General features: G+C 40.7%; 1 protein-coding gene across 1 annotated transcript in view; it reads left to right on the top strand.

Annotated features, from left to right (window-relative positions):
- Positions 1–18,523, top strand: part of LOC122563207 (probable E3 SUMO-protein ligase RNF212) — a 109,947-nt gene that overhangs the window by 9,333 nt on the left and 82,091 nt on the right. The window contains exons 2-5 of the mRNA XM_043717158.1: positions 5,732–5,857; positions 11,921–11,982; positions 17,991–18,065; positions 18,169–18,225. Of these exons, the coding sequence (XP_043573093.1) occupies positions 5,746–5,857; positions 11,921–11,982; positions 17,991–18,065; positions 18,169–18,225 (306 nt within the window). The 5' untranslated portion in view covers positions 5,732–5,745. The remainder of the gene's footprint in view (positions 1–5,731; positions 5,858–11,920; positions 11,983–17,990; positions 18,066–18,168; positions 18,226–18,523) is intronic.

Raw genomic sequence — 18,523 nt, 5'->3', positions numbered from 1 at the left:
GCTAATGGTAGGATTCTTGGGAGTGCAGATGAGCAGAGAGATCTCGGTATCCATGTACACAGATCCTTGAAAGTTGCCACCCAGATTGACAGGGATGTTAAGAAGGCATACAGTGTTTTGGCCTTTATTAATAGAGGGATTGAGTTCCGGAACAAGGAGGTTATGCTGCAGCTGTACAAAACTCTGGTACGGCCACACTTGGAGTATTGTGTACAGTTCTGGTCACCGCATTATAAGAAGGATATGGAAGCTTTGGAAAGGGTGCAGAGGAGATTTACTAGGATGTTGCCTGGTATGGAGGGAATGTCTTATGTGGAAAGGCTGAGAGACTTGAGGCTGTTCTCGTTAGAGAGAAGAAGGTTGAGACGTGACTTAATAGAGACATACAATATAATCAGAGGGTTCGATAGGGTGGACAGGGAGAGCCTTTTTCCAAGTATGGGGATGGCAAACACGAGGGAACACAACTTTAAAGTGAGGGGAGATAGGTATAAGACAGATGTCAGAGGTAGTTTCTTTACTCAGAGAGTAGTAAGGGTATGAAATGCTTTGCCTGCAACGTTGATTCGCCAAGTTTAAATGCATTTAAGTCATCATTGGACAGGCATATGGACGTACATGGAATAGTGTAGGTGGGATGGACTTCAGATTAGTATGACAGGGCAACGCAACATCGAGGGCCGAAGGGCCTGTACTGCGCTGTAATGTTCTATGTCATTGGGAGTTTTTCAGGAATCCTAACATTTGAAACTGAATATCATGATAACTGCTTCCAATCATGCTACAATAATAGAAATTGGTGGAGAAGTTCTGCAGGTCTGGCAGCATCCTGGGAAGCAAGTAGAGTTAATGCTTTTATTCCGATGACTCTTCATCAGAACTGTTAGCTGGGAATAAACCGGTGTTTATGCTGAAACAGAAGTTGGGGATGGTGTGCGAAAGAGGAGAGGTGAGCAGATAGGTGGAGATGGAGCCCAGAGATAGACGCATAAAAGGGATAGGTATTGGGTAGTAGACTCAGGACAGAAATCAAAGCTGAATAAAAGATAATAGAGAATAAAAACCAAAAGAACTGTGGATACTGAAAATCAGAAACAAATCAGAAATTGCTGGAAAAGTTCAGCATGTGGCAGCATCTGTGGAAAGTAATCAGAGTTAATGTTTTGGGTCTAGCCACTCTTTAAAAGAGTTATTAGAGCTAAGAGTGAGAAAATGGGTTAGGTGTGCTGAATGCAGCCCATATAATGTGACAATGATCCTGAGAGTATGTGGGAGTGGATGACTGCTCAAAACAACCCATGTCATAATAGGGTCAAGAGTGTAGTGCTGGAAAAGCACAGCGGGTCAGGCAGCATCTGAGGAGCAGGAGAATTGATGTTTCGGGCACAAGCCCTTCATCAGGATGGAGGGGCCTTCCTGATGAAGGGCTTATGCCTGAAACATCGATTCTCCTCCTCGGATGCTGCCTGATCTGCTGTGCTTTTCCAGGACTACACTCTACTTCTGAGTTCCAGCATCTTCAGTCCTCACTTTCTCCATGCCTAATAGGACCTGCTGAAGAAAACATAGAAAGCTAGAATAAGGCTTTAAAGTTATTGAACTCAATGTTGAGTCCTAGAGGCTACAGGGTTGTCAAGTGGAAAATAGGATGTTTTTCAAGGTTGCGCTGAAGCTTACTGGAACACTGCAGCAGGCCTGCGACAGAAATGTTGGTGTGGGAAAATGGTGGTGTATTGAAGTAGCAGGCAACTAGAAGATCAGGATCATTTTTGTGGATAGAGTATAGGTGTTCTGCAAAGTGGTCACCCAGTCTAAGTTTCATCTCAGTATAGAGGAGACCACATTGAACAGTGAGTACAGTAGTCCAGATTGAATGAAGTACAGGTGAATCTTTGCCTCATTTAGAAGGTATGTCTGGGGCCTTGGATGCTAAAGAGGGAAGAAGTAAACAGGCAAATCATGCTACTTTTGCTTTCATTTTCAATTCTGTACCTTGTTTGTATATTTAATAACATAAGAACAAGGACCAGGAGTAAGCGATTCAGCCCTTCGAGCCTGCTTCTCCAATTTGTACGATCATGGCTGATCTCTTCACAGCCTCAATCCCATTTTTCTGCCTGCTCCCCATAACCCTTTAACCCATTGCTAATTAAAAGCTACCTGTCTTGTCCTTCAATTTATTTAGTGTCCTGGTGCCCACTGCACCATTGGGTAATGAAATGCAGTGATTTACAACCTTTTGAGAGAATTAATTCCTTCCTCTGTTTTAAATCTGCTACTCTCTGTTTAGAACAATTGAATCTTGTTCCCACAGTGGGAAATATCCACTTTACAAATACTTTGTCAGTTTCACTTAGCATCTTATATACCTCAATTAGATCTCCTCTCATCTGTCTAAGTTCTAGCAAGCCTGAACTGCTCAATCTCTCCTCAACAGACAAGTCTTTCAGCTCTGGAATGAATCTAGTGAACCTTTATTAAACTGGCTCCAATGCAATTAGATCCTTCTTTAGGGAAGGGGATCATCACTGTATGCGATATTCCAGATATGTTCTGACCAATGCTGTATACAATTGCAACAACCTTTCCTTACTTTTATATTCTATCCCTTTAGCAATAAACGCCAAAATTCCATTTGCTTTTCTTATTACCTGCTGCATACTAACTTCCTGCGACTCATGCACGAGGATAACCAGATCCTCTGCAATGAAGTTTTTTGAAGTTTCTCTCCATTTGGAAAATATGTTGCCTTTTCGTTCTTCTGTGAGAAAGAGAGGACTACAGGTGCTGGGGAGTCAGAGTCAAAAAGTATGGTGCTGGAAAAGCACAATAGGTTAGGCAGCATCCGAGAAACAGAAGAGTCAATGTTTTAGGCAATAGACCGTCATCAAGAAATAAGGTGAGGGTGGGGAAAAGGTCACAATAGGTAGATGAGGTGGGGGTGATTGTGATAGTGCAGTGCTGAGTTGGAGGGTTGGATCTGTGATGACGTGGGGAGAGGGGAGATTTGGAAACTAGTGAAGTTGATATTGATGCCGTGTGGTTGAAGGATCCCAAGGTAGAAGTTCATCCTTCTGACTGAAATGGAAACCTCACGCACATCCACACTAAACTCCATCTGCCACATTTTGCCCCATTCATTAAAATTATCCATATCCCTTTGTAAATTTCTTATTTCTGAAACACAATTTACTGTTGTACCTATTTTAATGTAAATTGCAATTTTTGCTATATGCATTCTGTCCCTCCATACAAGTTATTAATATATATTGTAAATAGTTGGGACCTGAGGACTGAAGTCTGTGACATCCCACTACTTCTTGACAATCAGTAAAATCCCATTTGGCCTGACTTTCTGCTATCTGTTGGTTAGTTAATCCTGTATTCAATATTTATCACTGTTCATTTTTTTCTTCTGACTTGCATCAAGAACAATTTCATTTCCCCATATTTCAGTACTTTAGCTCTATTGATAGCCTATATCTTAATCAATGTGACTATGATGTTGTAAAGAATCTTTTAAAAACTGTTAATATTTTAAAAAATATATCGCATGGGCAAAATTTGAAATTCCACAAATATAAATTTTAGGGGAAGTGAGGGTTTTAGCAATAATTATGAAGTTAGTGTGCTATTACAGACTCAGTTATACTGCATTCAACAAGATATAATTCTTTCAAGGGTGTTTACAGGGAGAGTAATGACGCTAAAGCATTTTCTCTGAGCAGTTAGGAGTTGAATACTGGCAGCCCGACAATAATGGTGAAATTTGTTCCTAGCACTTAACTAATAACATTAAAATTACGAATCCCAATGTGTTCCTTTAAAAAAAAACTGTTGAGGATGAGAGTGGGACACAAATATATGTAGACAAGGAATAAGAGCATCAGGAATAATTAACCTTTCAACTAGATTGTGGCTGAATTCTGTGTCTAGGTTTCCTGTATCTATTCAGATATTCTGGCATTGATGGCAGTTCAGAGGTTTCACTAGGCTAATATCAGGTATGAAGAGACTGTCTTATGAGGAGAGGTTGAATAGATTGGGCCTGGATAGAATATAGAAGAATGAGAGATGACCTTATTGAAACATACAAGATTCTTTTTCTAGCCTGTCATGTCCCCAAAGAAAGATTATTTTCCCCTTTATTGGAGAATCTAGGATCAAGGGGCATTATCTCAGCATAAGCTGCACATTTAAGACAGATGAGAAAGAATTTCTTCTCTCGGACAGTGGTGAATCTATGGAATTCTTTATCACAGAGGGCTGCTTGACGGTAGGTTGTTAGATATATTCAATGTGAGGTATTTTTAATCAGTAAGGGAATTGAGGGGTATGAGGAAAAGGAAGGAAAGTCAAGTTGACGATCATCAAACTAGTCATGATCTCATTGAGTGGCAGAGCAGACTCGATGAGCTGAATGACCTTCTTTTGTCCCTATGTCTTATTGTCTTATGGTGTGGCCTACTTGCCTTTTCAATGACAAAGTGCCCTTTTACCCAGCTTTTTCAAGCATCACCCTCATTTCCATTCACAGCATGCAAAACAATTAAAGCATGGTGGCACAATGGCTCAGTGGTTAGCACTACTACCTTACAGAGCTAGGGACCTGGGTTCGATTCCACCCTCAGTGTCTGTGTGGAGTTTACACATTCTTCCCGTGTCTGCATGGGTTTCTTCCGGGTGCTCTGGTTTCCTACCACAGTCCAAAGATGTGCAGGTTAGGTGAATTGGCCATTCTAAATTTTCCATAGTGTGAGGTGTAGGGGAATGGGTCTGGGTGGGTTGCTCTTCAGAGAGTCGTTGTGGACTTGGTGGGCCAAAGGGCCTGTTTCCACACTAGAGAATCTAATCTGTTTGGGAGAAAATTTGTAGCTCGGGTGCTCGTTGTTGTGGTTATGTTCGCCAAGCTGGAAATTTTTGTTGCAAACGTTTCGTTCCCTGTCTAGGTGACATCCTCAGTGCTTGGGAGCCTCCTGTGAAGCACTTCTGTGGTGTTTCCTCTGGCATTTATAGTGGCCTGTCCCTGCCGCTTCCGGTTGTCAGTTTCAGCTGTCCGCTGTAGTGGCCGGTGTATTGGGTCCAGGTCGATGTGTTTGTTGATGGAGTTTGTGGATGAGTGCCATGCTTCTAGGAATTCCCTGGCTGTTCTTTATTTGGCTTGCCCATGTTCATGGACATCAACTAGCCACGAAACGCCACGACCAGCTATCTTTAGTAGCCACACACGCAGACGACAAGCAACATGAATTCGACTGGGACAACACTACCATAAGAGGGCAATACTTGGCTAAACTGCTATTCGGCATTTGATTATCTGAACAAACTACTCCCCCGCCTATGTCGTTTGGATAATCCAGGTTCCTCTGTAGTACTATGTGCGAAATGTTTCAGCATTTACCAATATCTTGTCTCTGAAGCATCTTGGAACATGTTTGTGAGGTACAAAAAGCTACTATTAAATCTCAAAGATATTTCGATGATCCTGGGTATGCCCATCCATTCATGGCTTCAACAGCATGAAAATCACATGATTCCTAAAAATAGTAAAGTTTTACGTTTATTTTATTCAGCTTTTAACAGAGAATCTTTGCCTTCTGAGCAACTGTATTAACTATTTTGTCCTTGTTTCTTAGTAAATTTGACTTATTTATAATCTATCTCCTGTGAAAAAAGCAGTATTTATTTAAAGATAAAGTTTGAAATCGATGTTTGATTTTTTTTTTGTCAGGTTGTCTGGATGACATGGCGGTCTGGGTTTTTTGTAACTACTGTTTTCAACAGCCCAAAGCAAATAGCTGCAGATTTGTCCTGACCACTTGCGGACATGTTGTCTGTGAATCTTGTCTCAGCAAAGGTAGGAGTGGACTAATGAAATATGTCTTCATGAGGAGGCATTCTGATTGAGATGCAGAGTTACAATGCAGATTTGAATTGAATTAACTCTTAATTATTATTTAATATTGATTTTATTGAAAAAGAAAACTAATTTTATATAGCTACAGCTCTCGAACATTCACTGATTTAAGACATCTTGTAATTATTTTGGAAGGGCAGAAACTTATATAAGTAGACAGTGAAGAAGGTTTTCTAAGATTACAAGAAATCTTGATGAAATGGGTCAATGGGCTGAAAAATGGCAGATGGAGTTCAATCTGGAAAAATGTGAGGCATGGTGGCACAGTGGTTAGCACTCCTGCCTCACAGCGCCAGAGACCTGGGTTCAGTTCCCGCCTCAGGCAGCTGTTTGTGTAGAGTTTGCACATTTCTCCCCATGTCTGCGTGGGTTTCCTCCGGGTGCTCTGGTTTCCTCCCACAGTCCAAAAATATGCAGGTCAGGTGAATTGGCCTGGCTAAATTAGGTGAAGGGGTAAATGTAGGGGAATGGGTCTGGGTGGGTTACTCTTCAGAAGGTCGGTGTGGACTTGTTGGGCCGAAGGGCCTGTTTTCACACTAAGTAATCTAATCATTGCATTTTGGTACAACAAACAAGGTTAGGGCTTTCCAATTGATGGCAGGGTACTGGGCAGTGTTGTAGAACAGAAGGACCTAGGGTTTCAGGTACATAATTCTTTGAAGTTTGTGCCATATATTGATAGCGTGGTTGAAAAGGCATTTGGCATGCTTGCCTCCACTGCTCAGTCCTTGGAGTATGGGAGTTAGAAAGTCGTACAGGTTGTACAGGACATTGGTGAGGCCTCTTCTGGTCATCCAGCTAAAGGAACGATATTATTAAGCTGAAGAGGGTTTAGAAGAAATTTACCAGGATGTTGCCAGGTATGGAAGGTTTGAATGATAAACAAAGGCTAGATAGGCTGGGACTGTTGTCAGTGGAGCGTAAAATGTGGAGAGGCGACCTTATAGAAGTTTACAAAATAATGAGGGGTATAGAGTTAATGATGGTTGTCTTTTCCTTAAGATGGGGGATATAAAGTCTAGGGGACATATTTTTAAGGTGATGGGACAGAGATTTAAAATAGACCTGGGGGCAATTTTTACACAGAGGGTGATTTGTACAGAGAATGAACTTCCTGAGGAAGTGATGGATGTGAATAGGAAAGGTTTGGAGATATATGTGCCAGGAGTAGGCAGGGATGGGGGACTAGTTTAGTTTGGAATTATGGTTGGCATGGACTGGTTGGTCTGAAGGGTTTGTTTCCGTGCTGTATGACTCTGAGTCTTAGTACTTTCACAACCTAAGGACTTTCCTTCTTCACAGGCAGGTTTTGAAATTATGGATGTAGCAAATATGGCAGCCAGTTTTAAATAATAAGTTCACAGGATAAACAATGAGATAGATCGCTGGGAAAAATTATTGTAATTATGTGAATTGAATAATTTATATTTGTTAGGATACTGGTGAGAACTTGCCAGCGCTTTTTTGAGTTATACCCAGGTATGAATGTGTTAAGATATTGTTGCTAGTAAAGAGAGGTGTGAACTAACAGTCCAGATGAGAAGCAACTAAGTTTTTCTAAAGATCAACAAGCTAACTCATCTCCATTTGGGTAGGAAACATTTTGGGTTGAATTTTAAGCTATGGTTTGTGTTTCCAATTTGTCTTTTGGAAAATTGAACGTAATATTAATTGATTACTAAAATTGGTTGCTCAATTCTTCAACCAAGATCTTCCTTCAGTAAGGGTCCACGTTGCAATTGAACCTGAAAAATGATCCTGAAATTTAATTACAAGTAGTACTAGGAATATGTGTCTTTCAAACATTATTCTTTTGTATACTGAAATGAAATGCTAGAAATGCACTGAAGATGCTTTGGGTTGAATTCCTGTAGAGTCATTAGTCATAACTTTATTTCTGGGGTTCCACTGAATTTGAATGGAGAAATGGGGGATTTCTTTGCAGAATTTTTCCCTCCTTGTCCCACTATTTAGAATTGCAATTAGCTTTTATTGTCACACATACTCAAGTAGGATTTTGGTGAAAAGTTTACCAAATTCTAGATACAAAAGGAGAAATAAGAATGAGAAAAATTACATTATCTTCCAGTTTTTTATTCACTCATGGGATGCTGGCCAGCATTTATTGTCCATTCCTAGTTGCCTTTGAGAAGGTGCCTTCTTGAATCACTGCAGACAATGTACTGTAGGTTGACCCAGAATGCCCTGAGGGAGGGAATTCTAAGTATTTGACCCAGAAATGGCAATTTTTTCCCAGTCAGGATAGTGAGTGGCTTGGAAGGAAACTTGCAGCTGGTGGTATCCCATGTATCTGCGGCCCTTGACCTTCATGGATCTAAGAGGTACTGTTTAAGGATCTTTGGTGAATTTCTGCATTGCATCTTGTAGATAATTCACACCATTGCTACTGAGCATTGATGGTGGATGGAGTGAATGCTTGTGGATGTGGTGCTAATCAATTGGACTGCTTTGACCCGGATGGTATCAATCTTCTTGAGTATTGGAGCTGCATCATCCAGGCAAGTGGGGAGTATTCCATCACACACCTGACTTGGGTGTTGTAGACAGGTTTTGGGGAGTCAGGAGGTGAGTTACTCCCTGTGTTATTCCTAGCCTCTGGCCTCTTCTTGTAGCCACTGCATTTAATGTTGCCAGTCCAGCTGAATTTCTGGTCAGTAGTAACCTCCAGAAGGTTAATAGTGGGGATTCAGTGATGGCAGCAGCGTTGAATGTCAAGGGGTGATGGTTATATAGACTCTAGTTGCTGATGGTCATGTCTGGCATTTGTGTGATGCAAATGTTTCTTGCCACAGACCTTATGGAGGGAAGGTCATTGATGAAGCAGCTGAAGATTGTTAGGTATAGGACACTACGCTGAGGTACTCTTGCAGAAATGTCCTGGAGCTGAGATGAATGACTTCCAGCAACCATAACCACCTTCCCATGTGAAAGTGAGGACTGCAGATGCTGGAGAGTCAGAGTTGAAAAGTGTGGCTCTGGAAAAGCACAGCAGATCAGGCAGCATCTGAAGAGCAGGAAAGTCGATGTCATCTCGACTCTCCGAGTCCTTGGGTATTGCCTGACCTGTTGTGCTTTTCCAGCACTGCAGTTTTTGACCCCACCTTCCTGCATGCCTGATACGACTCCAACTGGTGGAGATCTTGCCCCCGGTACCCATTGATTACAGTTTTGCTTGGATTCCTCGATGCCACATTCAATCAAATGTGGCCTTAACAGTCATTCTCACCTCAGCTCTGGAATTCAGCTCTCTTGTCCATGTTTAAACCAAAGCTGTATTGATGTTAGGAGCTGAGTGGCCCTGGCGAAACCAGGGCATCAGAGAGCAAGTTGTTGCTGAGCAGGTACTTTTGATAGCACTTTTGAAGACACCTTTCATTACTTTACTGATGATGAAGAGTAGACAGTTGGGTCTGTAATTGGATGAAGAAAGTGAGGACTGCAGATGCTGGAGATCAGAGCTGAAAATGTGTTGCTGGAAAAGCGCAGTTCAGGCAGCATCCAAGGAGCAGGAGAATCAACGTTTCGGGCATGAGCCCTTCTTCAGGAATGGATTGGAATTGGATGGTATGAATTTGACCTACTTTTGTGTGCAGGACATACTTAGGCAATTTTTCACATTGTAGGGTAGATGCTAGTGTTGTATGTTTACTACAACAGCTTGGCTAGAGAAGTGTCATGTTTTGGAGCACAGGTCTTCAGTACTGTTGCTGGAATGTTATCAGGGCCCATTGCTTTTACAGCATCCACTGCCTCCAACTGTTTCTTCTTATCACGTGGAGTGAATCAAATTGGCTGAACACTAGTATCTGTGACGCTAGAACCATTTGACGGAGGCAAAGCTGAATTATCCATTCAGCAATTCTGGTGGAAAATGGCTGTGAATCTTTTGCACTTACATGTTGGGCTCTTCCATTATTAAGAATGGAAGTATTTGTGGAACCTTCTCTTCCAGTGAGTTGATTAATTGTTCAGCACCATTGGTGACTGGATATAGTAGGAGTACAGAGCTTAGATCTGATCTGTTGGTTACAGGATTACTTAGATACTGTTCTGTAGAACTTTGAAAAACAGGATCCTGATACTTGATTATCCATTGAAATCTTAGTTTGGCTAGCCTTAGTTTTTGAGTGGACTTTGACTATTATGCTGCTCTAATCAATCGAATATTATTTGCTATGTTAGGCTATTTGAAGTAGTTATTGATAACATATATTTCCTTTCAAATTGTATATTTGCTAACATTGTTCAATTTAAGAAAGTTGTAAATGAGAATAGCTAATCTGTATTTGCAAATTGAGGCATTTAATCATCTCCGCGAGTCTTGCCATGTTTCCAAAAAGGTTAGGTTTTCCATTCCTCAGGGATGTGATATTTTGCATCAGAGAGTTGCTGGTCAATCAAAGACAGTACTGAAGTAATGGCAATGTGACTCTAGCCATTGCTGCTATGGCACTCAGGGCTTGAGGATGATGGTTTGGCACTTTGTAAAGTGTTTGGTGTGAGGAAGGAGAGACAGTGAGGGAGTTGGAGGCAGGATTTGAGAGGCATTGAGGAGAGGGGAACTAGCGGGTGAAGGAAGTTAACATTTTTTAGGGCTCCCTCTAATGGATCAATGGACCAGTTAGGGAAGGAACACCACCTTGCTTCCGACCATCAGGTCAGGCAGCTGGATATTTGGTGTATGACACCTTGCTGCAAGTTCAACCTTGATGGTGATGGGTTCAGGTTCTTCAGGCTTTAGTTGCAAAACTACAGAGCCCAGTTGTCTCATTAGCTTGTCTCATTAGCAGGCCACTTAGCACCATCACTGCTACTGATAAAATTGTGGTGTGGTCAAGAACAGGAAAGGAGGGAGGGATGGATACCTACTGGTTATGTTGTGTCTGCAGCTTCAAATCTGCTATCAGTGGAATATTTATATGTTTTTAAAAAACTCTGAAACAACTTTAACTGCACAGGAAGTAAATTTATATACCAGATGAGGACTTTCATTCATACACCATTGAATGAAAAGCACATTTTTACTGTGTTAGTCCTGCTGCGCTGCATTGCAACAAATAAAAGTTGTTGAATTCTGTATGTATCAACTGAGGCAATTCAGTATCAAACATTGAAACCTTGGACATTTTTCAGAACTGAAGTCACTATTGACCAGGTGCTGGTTGGAAACTAAATGTTACAGTCAGCAAGATAGGCCAGAAGCAGGGTATTCAGTAGCAAGTGGCTTGTCTTTCAGTTTGCAAGTCACCATACTGTTTAAAAGTTACATATTAGGAGTATAGTAATAAATTCTCCATTTGCTGGGATGAGTGCATCTCCAATAATACTTGAGAAGCTTAACACTATCCATGACATTACACCTATTAGTTTGACAATCCACCATTACTTCCATCATTGGCACAGGGTGGCTGCAGTGTGTGCTATTTGCAACCTAAATTGTAATAACTCATCAATACTTCTTTGGCAAGGTCTCCCAAACCTATAACCTCAATCATCTAGAAGGATGAGGGAAACAGATACATGGGAACACTATCACTCACATGAATCTGCCCAAGACACACATCATCCTGACTTGAACATATTAATCTATTGTCAGTCCATCATCCTGGATTAAAATCTTTAGTCTGCCTGTTAACACTGTGGGACCAGTTTAACCACGGACTGTAGAGTTTCAAGAACAGAACGTCTATCAGGGCAGCTGAAACTGTGGCTTTGAATGGGCAGGTCAGGTTTGAAAAAATTAGCAGATTAAGAACATTTTAGCAGCTGAACATCAAAATTAGGCTCCAGATCAACATTAACACAAGTAGAACCATGGGAAGTCCTGCAAATGATTTGGATTCCACCATTTCAGCAAAATTATGCTGTACCTTCAATAATATTAAAATGTTGATTTGGAATAAGATTTATCTCTGTTTCAGTTCTTTAAAAGTATTTTCCTAAACAAGAAAGGATGTTTCTAATATTTGATACTCATTTTAGGAAATATGGACATATGCTGTGTATGCAAAGCACGTTGTCACACTTTATTTCTCTCAGATAAGGTATGTTATGAGTGTGTACCATTTTACTGCTGTTTTATTCTCTGTTTATGAATCCTCTCTCCCACTATCACCTTAGACTGTGGATAGTTTAGAAATTGGTGATAATTGTCCTGTAAAGTTTGAAATATGTACATGTATTCTATTCCATTATTTTTGTTATCTAAACAGATCTTAACAAATAGTTTCATAATGTATCAATTTTTAACTTGTTAAATTAACAAGCCAAATATTTTGGCAGTGAACTTTCAGAAAAGCATTAAATTGATATGTGAATGCGTTTCATTAACTTATACCCTGGAAGGACAGTGAATAGAGTAAATAAATGGTAATGGTAGGGCCCTGGGGTGTTTTGTCGAACAAAGAGACCTTTGGGTGCGGGTTCATAATTCCTTGAAGAAGGGTTTAGGGTAATGTGGGCCAAATGCTGACAGATGGGACTAGATTAATTTAGGACATCTGGCGGCATGGACAGGTTGGATTGAAGGGTCTGTTCCTATGCTGTACAACTCTGACTGTTCGAAGTGAGTATACTTTGTTTGTTCTTTGTTGATTATAATTAAGGAAAAGTGTACAAGAAGGCTAAAGTCAGTGATAGCCCTGAAGACTGCGATAAATTCAGAATCCATCAAAGGAGGACTAAAAAGATAACAAAAGGAGAGAAAACAAACTAGAAGGGCATACTAATGAAGAGTATAAAAACTGACAATAGGAGCTTTTTCAAATACGTAAAACAAAAGAGAGAGGTCAACGTAAACATAGGGCCCTTAGAAAATGAATCTGTGTAGATAGTTATGAGGAACAAGGAAATGGCAGAGAAATTAAAAGCATTTGAAATAAGATTTAAGAGCTAAATTAGGCCATTCAGCCCATAGAGTATGTGGGCCCTTTGACCATCGTCGATTTGCCTGCCTTCTCCGCATAACCCTTGATTCCCTTACTAATCAAGAACCTATGAATCTATGTCTTAAATGCAGTCAATGACTTGTTGCCACAGAAGGCTATGGAAGTCGAGTTTCTCAGAATCTTCACCCTCTGGCTGAAGAAATTTGTCTTATGGAACTGAACCCATGCCACATTATTTAGTGTCAAACCTTTGGTATGTGATTTGCCAGGATCCTGGTCTCACCATGACTCTGCTGAAGCCTGTCCCATTGGAATAGCTCCTTCCTTCACTAGTACTGGTACCGATGGATTCAAACCCATTTCTCCCACGCCAAGCTATGAGCTACTCATTTTGGAAGGGAGAACAAAATGCAGAAAGCTGCATCACAAAGGGACTTGAGGTTACTCACAGAAAGCTAGCATACAGGTACAGCAGGTAATCAGGAAGGCCAATGGAATGTTGACCCTTGTTTCAAGGGGGTAGGTGATTAAGAGTAGGAAAGTCTTGCTGTACAAGATGCTGGTGAGATCACATCTGGAGTACTGTGAGCAGTTTTGAACCCTTATTTAAGGAAATATAATACTCAAGTGGAGGCAACTCAGAGAAGTTCACTGGAATGATTTCTGGTATTGAGGGATTGTCTTATAAGGAAAGGTTGAACAGATTGGGATTCTACTACATGGAGTTTAAAAGCAATAGAAACATCTTATTGAAACAAATAGGATTCGTAAAAGTCTTGACAGGGTAAATGTTGAGAGGATGTTTCCTCTCAAGGGAGAGTCTAAGACCAGAGGCCATAGTCTCAGGATAAAGGGAGAACAATTTAAAACTGAGATGGGGAAGAATTTCTTCTCTCAGAAGATTGAGAATCTTTGGAACTCATTGCCACAGAGCTGTGGGGCCAGTGTCCTTGTGTATATTTAAAGCTGATTACAGATAAGATTCTTGATCAGTAAGAGTGTCAAGGGCTACGGGGAAAGAACAAGAAAATGAGGAATGTTGGATCAGCTGTGATGATATTGAATGGCAGAGCAGGCTTGAGGAGCCGAGCAGCAGCCCATTCCTGTTCCTGCTTCGTATGGTCTTTTGGTCTAAATCCTAGGACTTGTTTATCTGAGAACTTAGCCTTTAAAGGAATTCAGTAGAATAAGAAAAACTCACTGCCTGAAGCCCTTTTGGCATATTCTTAATAGGTACAGCTTCTCAAATAACTTGTGTGCAAAACAAATGAAAGAATTTGCACATGTTTACTTCCTGAATTGCTAGGAAATATCACACCATTCTATTTCCATCACACCTATCAATGCAGCCAAGCTACCACATTTAAATTATACTTAGTACTTAATTTATAGGCCTGCCAAACATCAATTTGTGCTAAGGCCTCTTTCCAAACTCTAGTCCTTTGGTCCTGGATTGAATTTCAACGTTGATTTGCAGTCGTGGCCCCCTTGTACCCCAGAGGCTGCCTATGGCATTACTGGACTCCATTCCGTAACTATGACTTGAAATGTGACCCGTGGCAGACCTCTTTCCCAAAGTAGATCTCAACATAGATCTGACATGAGAAGATCCTTCTCCAACGTGAAATCCCACGCCTGCGCACCAAAGAAGAGATAGAAATAGAGAAGAAAAGCAAACACAGTAATTTAGATTAATGTAGAGGCATTCCAATGCCCTCCACAGGAGCACTATAAAATGAAATATGACACTGGGATACTTATAAGGTAAGGCAGCATTCGAGGAGCAGGAAAATCAATGTTTTGAGCAAAAGCCCTTCATCAGGAATCCACCATACTCTCGACTCCAATCAATAGCATCTGCAGTATTCACTTTCGCCTGCTTAGAAGGTAAGGTCTGTTCTGAAGAAGTGTCTCGGGACTTGAAATGTTAACTTTATTTTCTGTCCATCAGCTGCTGCCAGATTTGCTGAGTTTCTTCAGCAATTTCTGTTTCCGTTTGTACGATTAATAACTCCTCAGATACTGAAATATCCCAGGAGCAAATGTATCAATACCTCTATACTATCCAAGCTTAGATGATAAGCGATGAGGAATATTCTTGTTTTACATAAGCCAGACTTTCTCCAACAAGACAGAGTCTAACCATATTCATTTGAGGTTCAATGGCATTTACGTTACTGAATTTCCCCACTATCATTATGTTGGGGGAGCTATAATTGACAGAAACTACATTTGACTAGCTATTTTAAAACCGTGGCTACATAGCATGTCAGAGGTTGGGGATTTTGGAGTGATTAACTTGCCTTCTTTCTCCCAGTGCCTGTCCACCATTCAAGAATGTGAAAATATTCGACTTGTCTGGATTGATGTAGCTCCAAAGACACTCAAGTTCAAAACCATTTAGGACAAAGCATGATTGGCATCCCATCCACCATCTTCAGGATTCACTCCTTTCACCATTGACAAATGATTACTGCAATGTCGACCATTGACAGAGTGCACTGCATAGTGACTCAGTAAGGCTCCTGCAGCAGCAAATCTGCAGCCACTACCACCGACATTGACAGAGGATGTAGAGGGACATCGTTTTACAGATGCATTTTTATGAATGCACCATAGAAAGTATCTTCTCCAGATGCATCACAGCTTGGAATGGCAACTGTTGTACCCAAGATTGCAAGAAATTAGACAGTTGTGAAGACAGTGCAGTCCATCACGAAAACCACCCTTCCTTCCATTGACTCCATCCACAATCCCACTGCCTCAGGGAAACAGTCAATATAATCAAAGATTATGTCCTCCCACACCAGTTATACTCTCTTCCAACCTCTTCCATTGGGCAGAAAATACAAAGTTTGAAAACATGTACCAGCAGATTTCAAGGATAGCTTCCTCCCTGCTGTTATCAGAATTATAAATTGACCTCTCATATATTAGTGTTGATCTTTCTCTGCACCTCCTCTGTAACTGTAATACTGTGGGTGTAGGTTTGCTCGCTGAGCTAGAAGGTTCATTTTCACCACCATACTAGGTAACATCTTCATTTCTTGTTCTTTTTCTCGGGGGTGGTAAATGGGGTCCAAGTCAATGTGTTTGTTGATAGAGTTCCGGTTGGAATGCCATGCTTTTAGGAGTTCACGTGTGTGTCTCTGTTTGGCTTGACCTAGGATGGATATGTTGTTCCAGTCAAAGTGGTGTCTTTCCCTATCTGTATGCAAGGATACGAGTGAGAGAGGGTCATTGTTATCCTACCAGCAGACAAAGAACACTTGACAGTCATTTTAAATCAAAGAGACTACATTGAAAAAGTGAACGCACTACTTGCAGATACCAACACTTATCAACAAGTGTCGATAGACCTGATCCTCCAACTAGAGAAGTGAATAACAGCCCTAACTCAAAACACTTCAGAATTCTGGAGACATAAATAAGACTGTCTTCCAAAAATGAAACCACACAGATCCAACACACCACACTTTTATGGATTACCCAAAATTCACAAACCAGGAGCCCTCCTCAGACCCATAGTCTTGCTACCTGGAACACCAACTTACAGAATGGCCAAGGAGCTACGCCATTCCTAGACGTCACAGTAGAGTGAACAGCCAATGGGGAACTTAAAAACAGTGTCTACAGGAAAACAACACATATGGACCAATATCCAAAAACAAAGCTGCATCAGAATATTATTTGAATGACCCACCACACACTGCAACACAGAGGAACTATGCAGAGCAGAGGAAAATCACCTATGCAAAGAATGGGTACCCACAAACCCAAACAAGCAGAAAAAGCGTGTCCAGAAATCCTAGCCACTCTTCATTATGTCAAAGACAACTCAGAGATATCTGCCAGACTACTCAGATACCTTGGCATCATGGTAGCCCACCAACGCACTAAATCAGCAGCTAATGAACTTGAAAGACCCTAAACAGACAGCAAGCAAAACGAATGTATTTTACAAAATGCCGTGCAAGAACTGTAACAAACACTACATTGGACACCGGGATACATGAACATCAACTAGCCACAAAACGACCCTCTCTCACTCGCATCCTTACATACAGATGAGGAAGGACACCACTTCGGCTGAAACAACACATCCATCCTAGGACCAGCCAAACAGAGACATGCAGGAGAATTCCTAAAGCATGGCATTCCAACCAGAACTCTACCAACAAACACATTGATTTGGACCCCATTTACGACCCTCTGAGAAAAAGAACAGGAAATAGCATCACCATAGGAAATGATGTCACCACAGGAAATGACACCACCAACTCAAGCATATAAACAGGAAGCAAGAAACACGAATAGTGCTTCGTCCGGAGGCTCACTGAAGATGTTACCTAGTATGGTGACGAAACATCTGAAAATGAACCTTGCAGCTCAGCAAGCAAACCTACACCCAGAATCTCAACCTGAGCTACAAATCTTCTCAAAACTTGCTAACTGTTATACTATATTCTGCATTCTGCTGTATTATCCTGATGTACTTATGTAAGGCGTGATTTGTCTGGTTAGCACACAAAACAATACCTTTCACTATATCTCTGTAGTGACAATAATAAATCAAATCAAATCTTCATCTGCAAGCCACACACTATCATGGCTTGGAACAATATTATTGTTTCTTCACTGACCTTGAACTCCCTTCGTAACTATATTGTGGTGTCCCTGTACACCAAGGACTGCAGTGCTTCAAGCAGGCAATTCACCATTCCCTTCTCCAGGGCAATTAGGGATAGGCAATAAATGCTACTATATCCATTAACGACCACATCCTGTGAATGAATTTTTTTAAAAAATGGTGAGAGACAAAGATGAATTTAGGTACACATTGAAATTTCAAAGCCAAGGCTTTGAGAATGTAGGTGATGAGTGATTGGGACTTGATATAGAGTAGGATATAGGTACAAGAATTTTGGATAAGCCAAAGTTCATAGTGGTTGGATGTTAGGAGGCTGTTTAGGGGAATTTTTGAAGAACTTAATCTGGAGATAGAAGTATGTATGAATATTTCAGTGGTAAAACAATCAAAGTGCTTTTGGTATTGCACCAACTTATGTTTAATGAAAATGATTTCTCAGTACTCAAGTACCTCTTTGAAGGAGTTGCTAAAGTCTTTATCTTTTATAAAATAATGCTGTTGTTTTTTTTTGTAGATGGATCCAGATCTCAAGGCACTTTTTACGCAGCCAGAGAAGATTTGTGAAAGATATTTAAAAGAATTTGTACAGGTAATGAATTTCTAAAATGATGATGGAACTATGGAATTTTGTTGGTATTTTTAGTTAATATGAATGAACAATCATTTTAATGATTCTAATTGTCCTATCTTAGATTATGGATTTCCAGGAGAAACACAGAAGACATTTATGTGCAAATGAGATAGAAGAGGTAACTGTTAAGTTTTATTGAGTTCTTTTTACTGCAGATAATATGCATGATATGCAGTGGAAAGTTAAAACGTTGGCAAGGTCTAAGTAATAATGATGATCATAAAGTAACCTTTCTGTGTTATTATTGCAATTTTTAATAACACTGGAATGGATAATGGGTAGCATTCTGAGGAGGAAGTGGTAATCTCACCTTTCAGCAGAAGAGCTGGTAAGAGCCCAATGTTGTCTGTTCTTGGGAAAGCCCCCAGGATCTTTATCCCATTTAGTCACCTGACTGTCAATCAGTGGGGATCAAG

Source organism: Chiloscyllium plagiosum, chromosome 1 (genome assembly GCF_004010195.1).
Source record: "Chiloscyllium plagiosum isolate BGI_BamShark_2017 chromosome 1, ASM401019v2, whole genome shotgun sequence".
Lineage (NCBI taxonomy): Eukaryota > Metazoa > Chordata > Chondrichthyes > Orectolobiformes > Hemiscylliidae > Chiloscyllium > Chiloscyllium plagiosum.
Note: the sequence above shows the minus strand (reverse complement) of the source record. Positions and strands in the feature narration are given on the sequence as shown.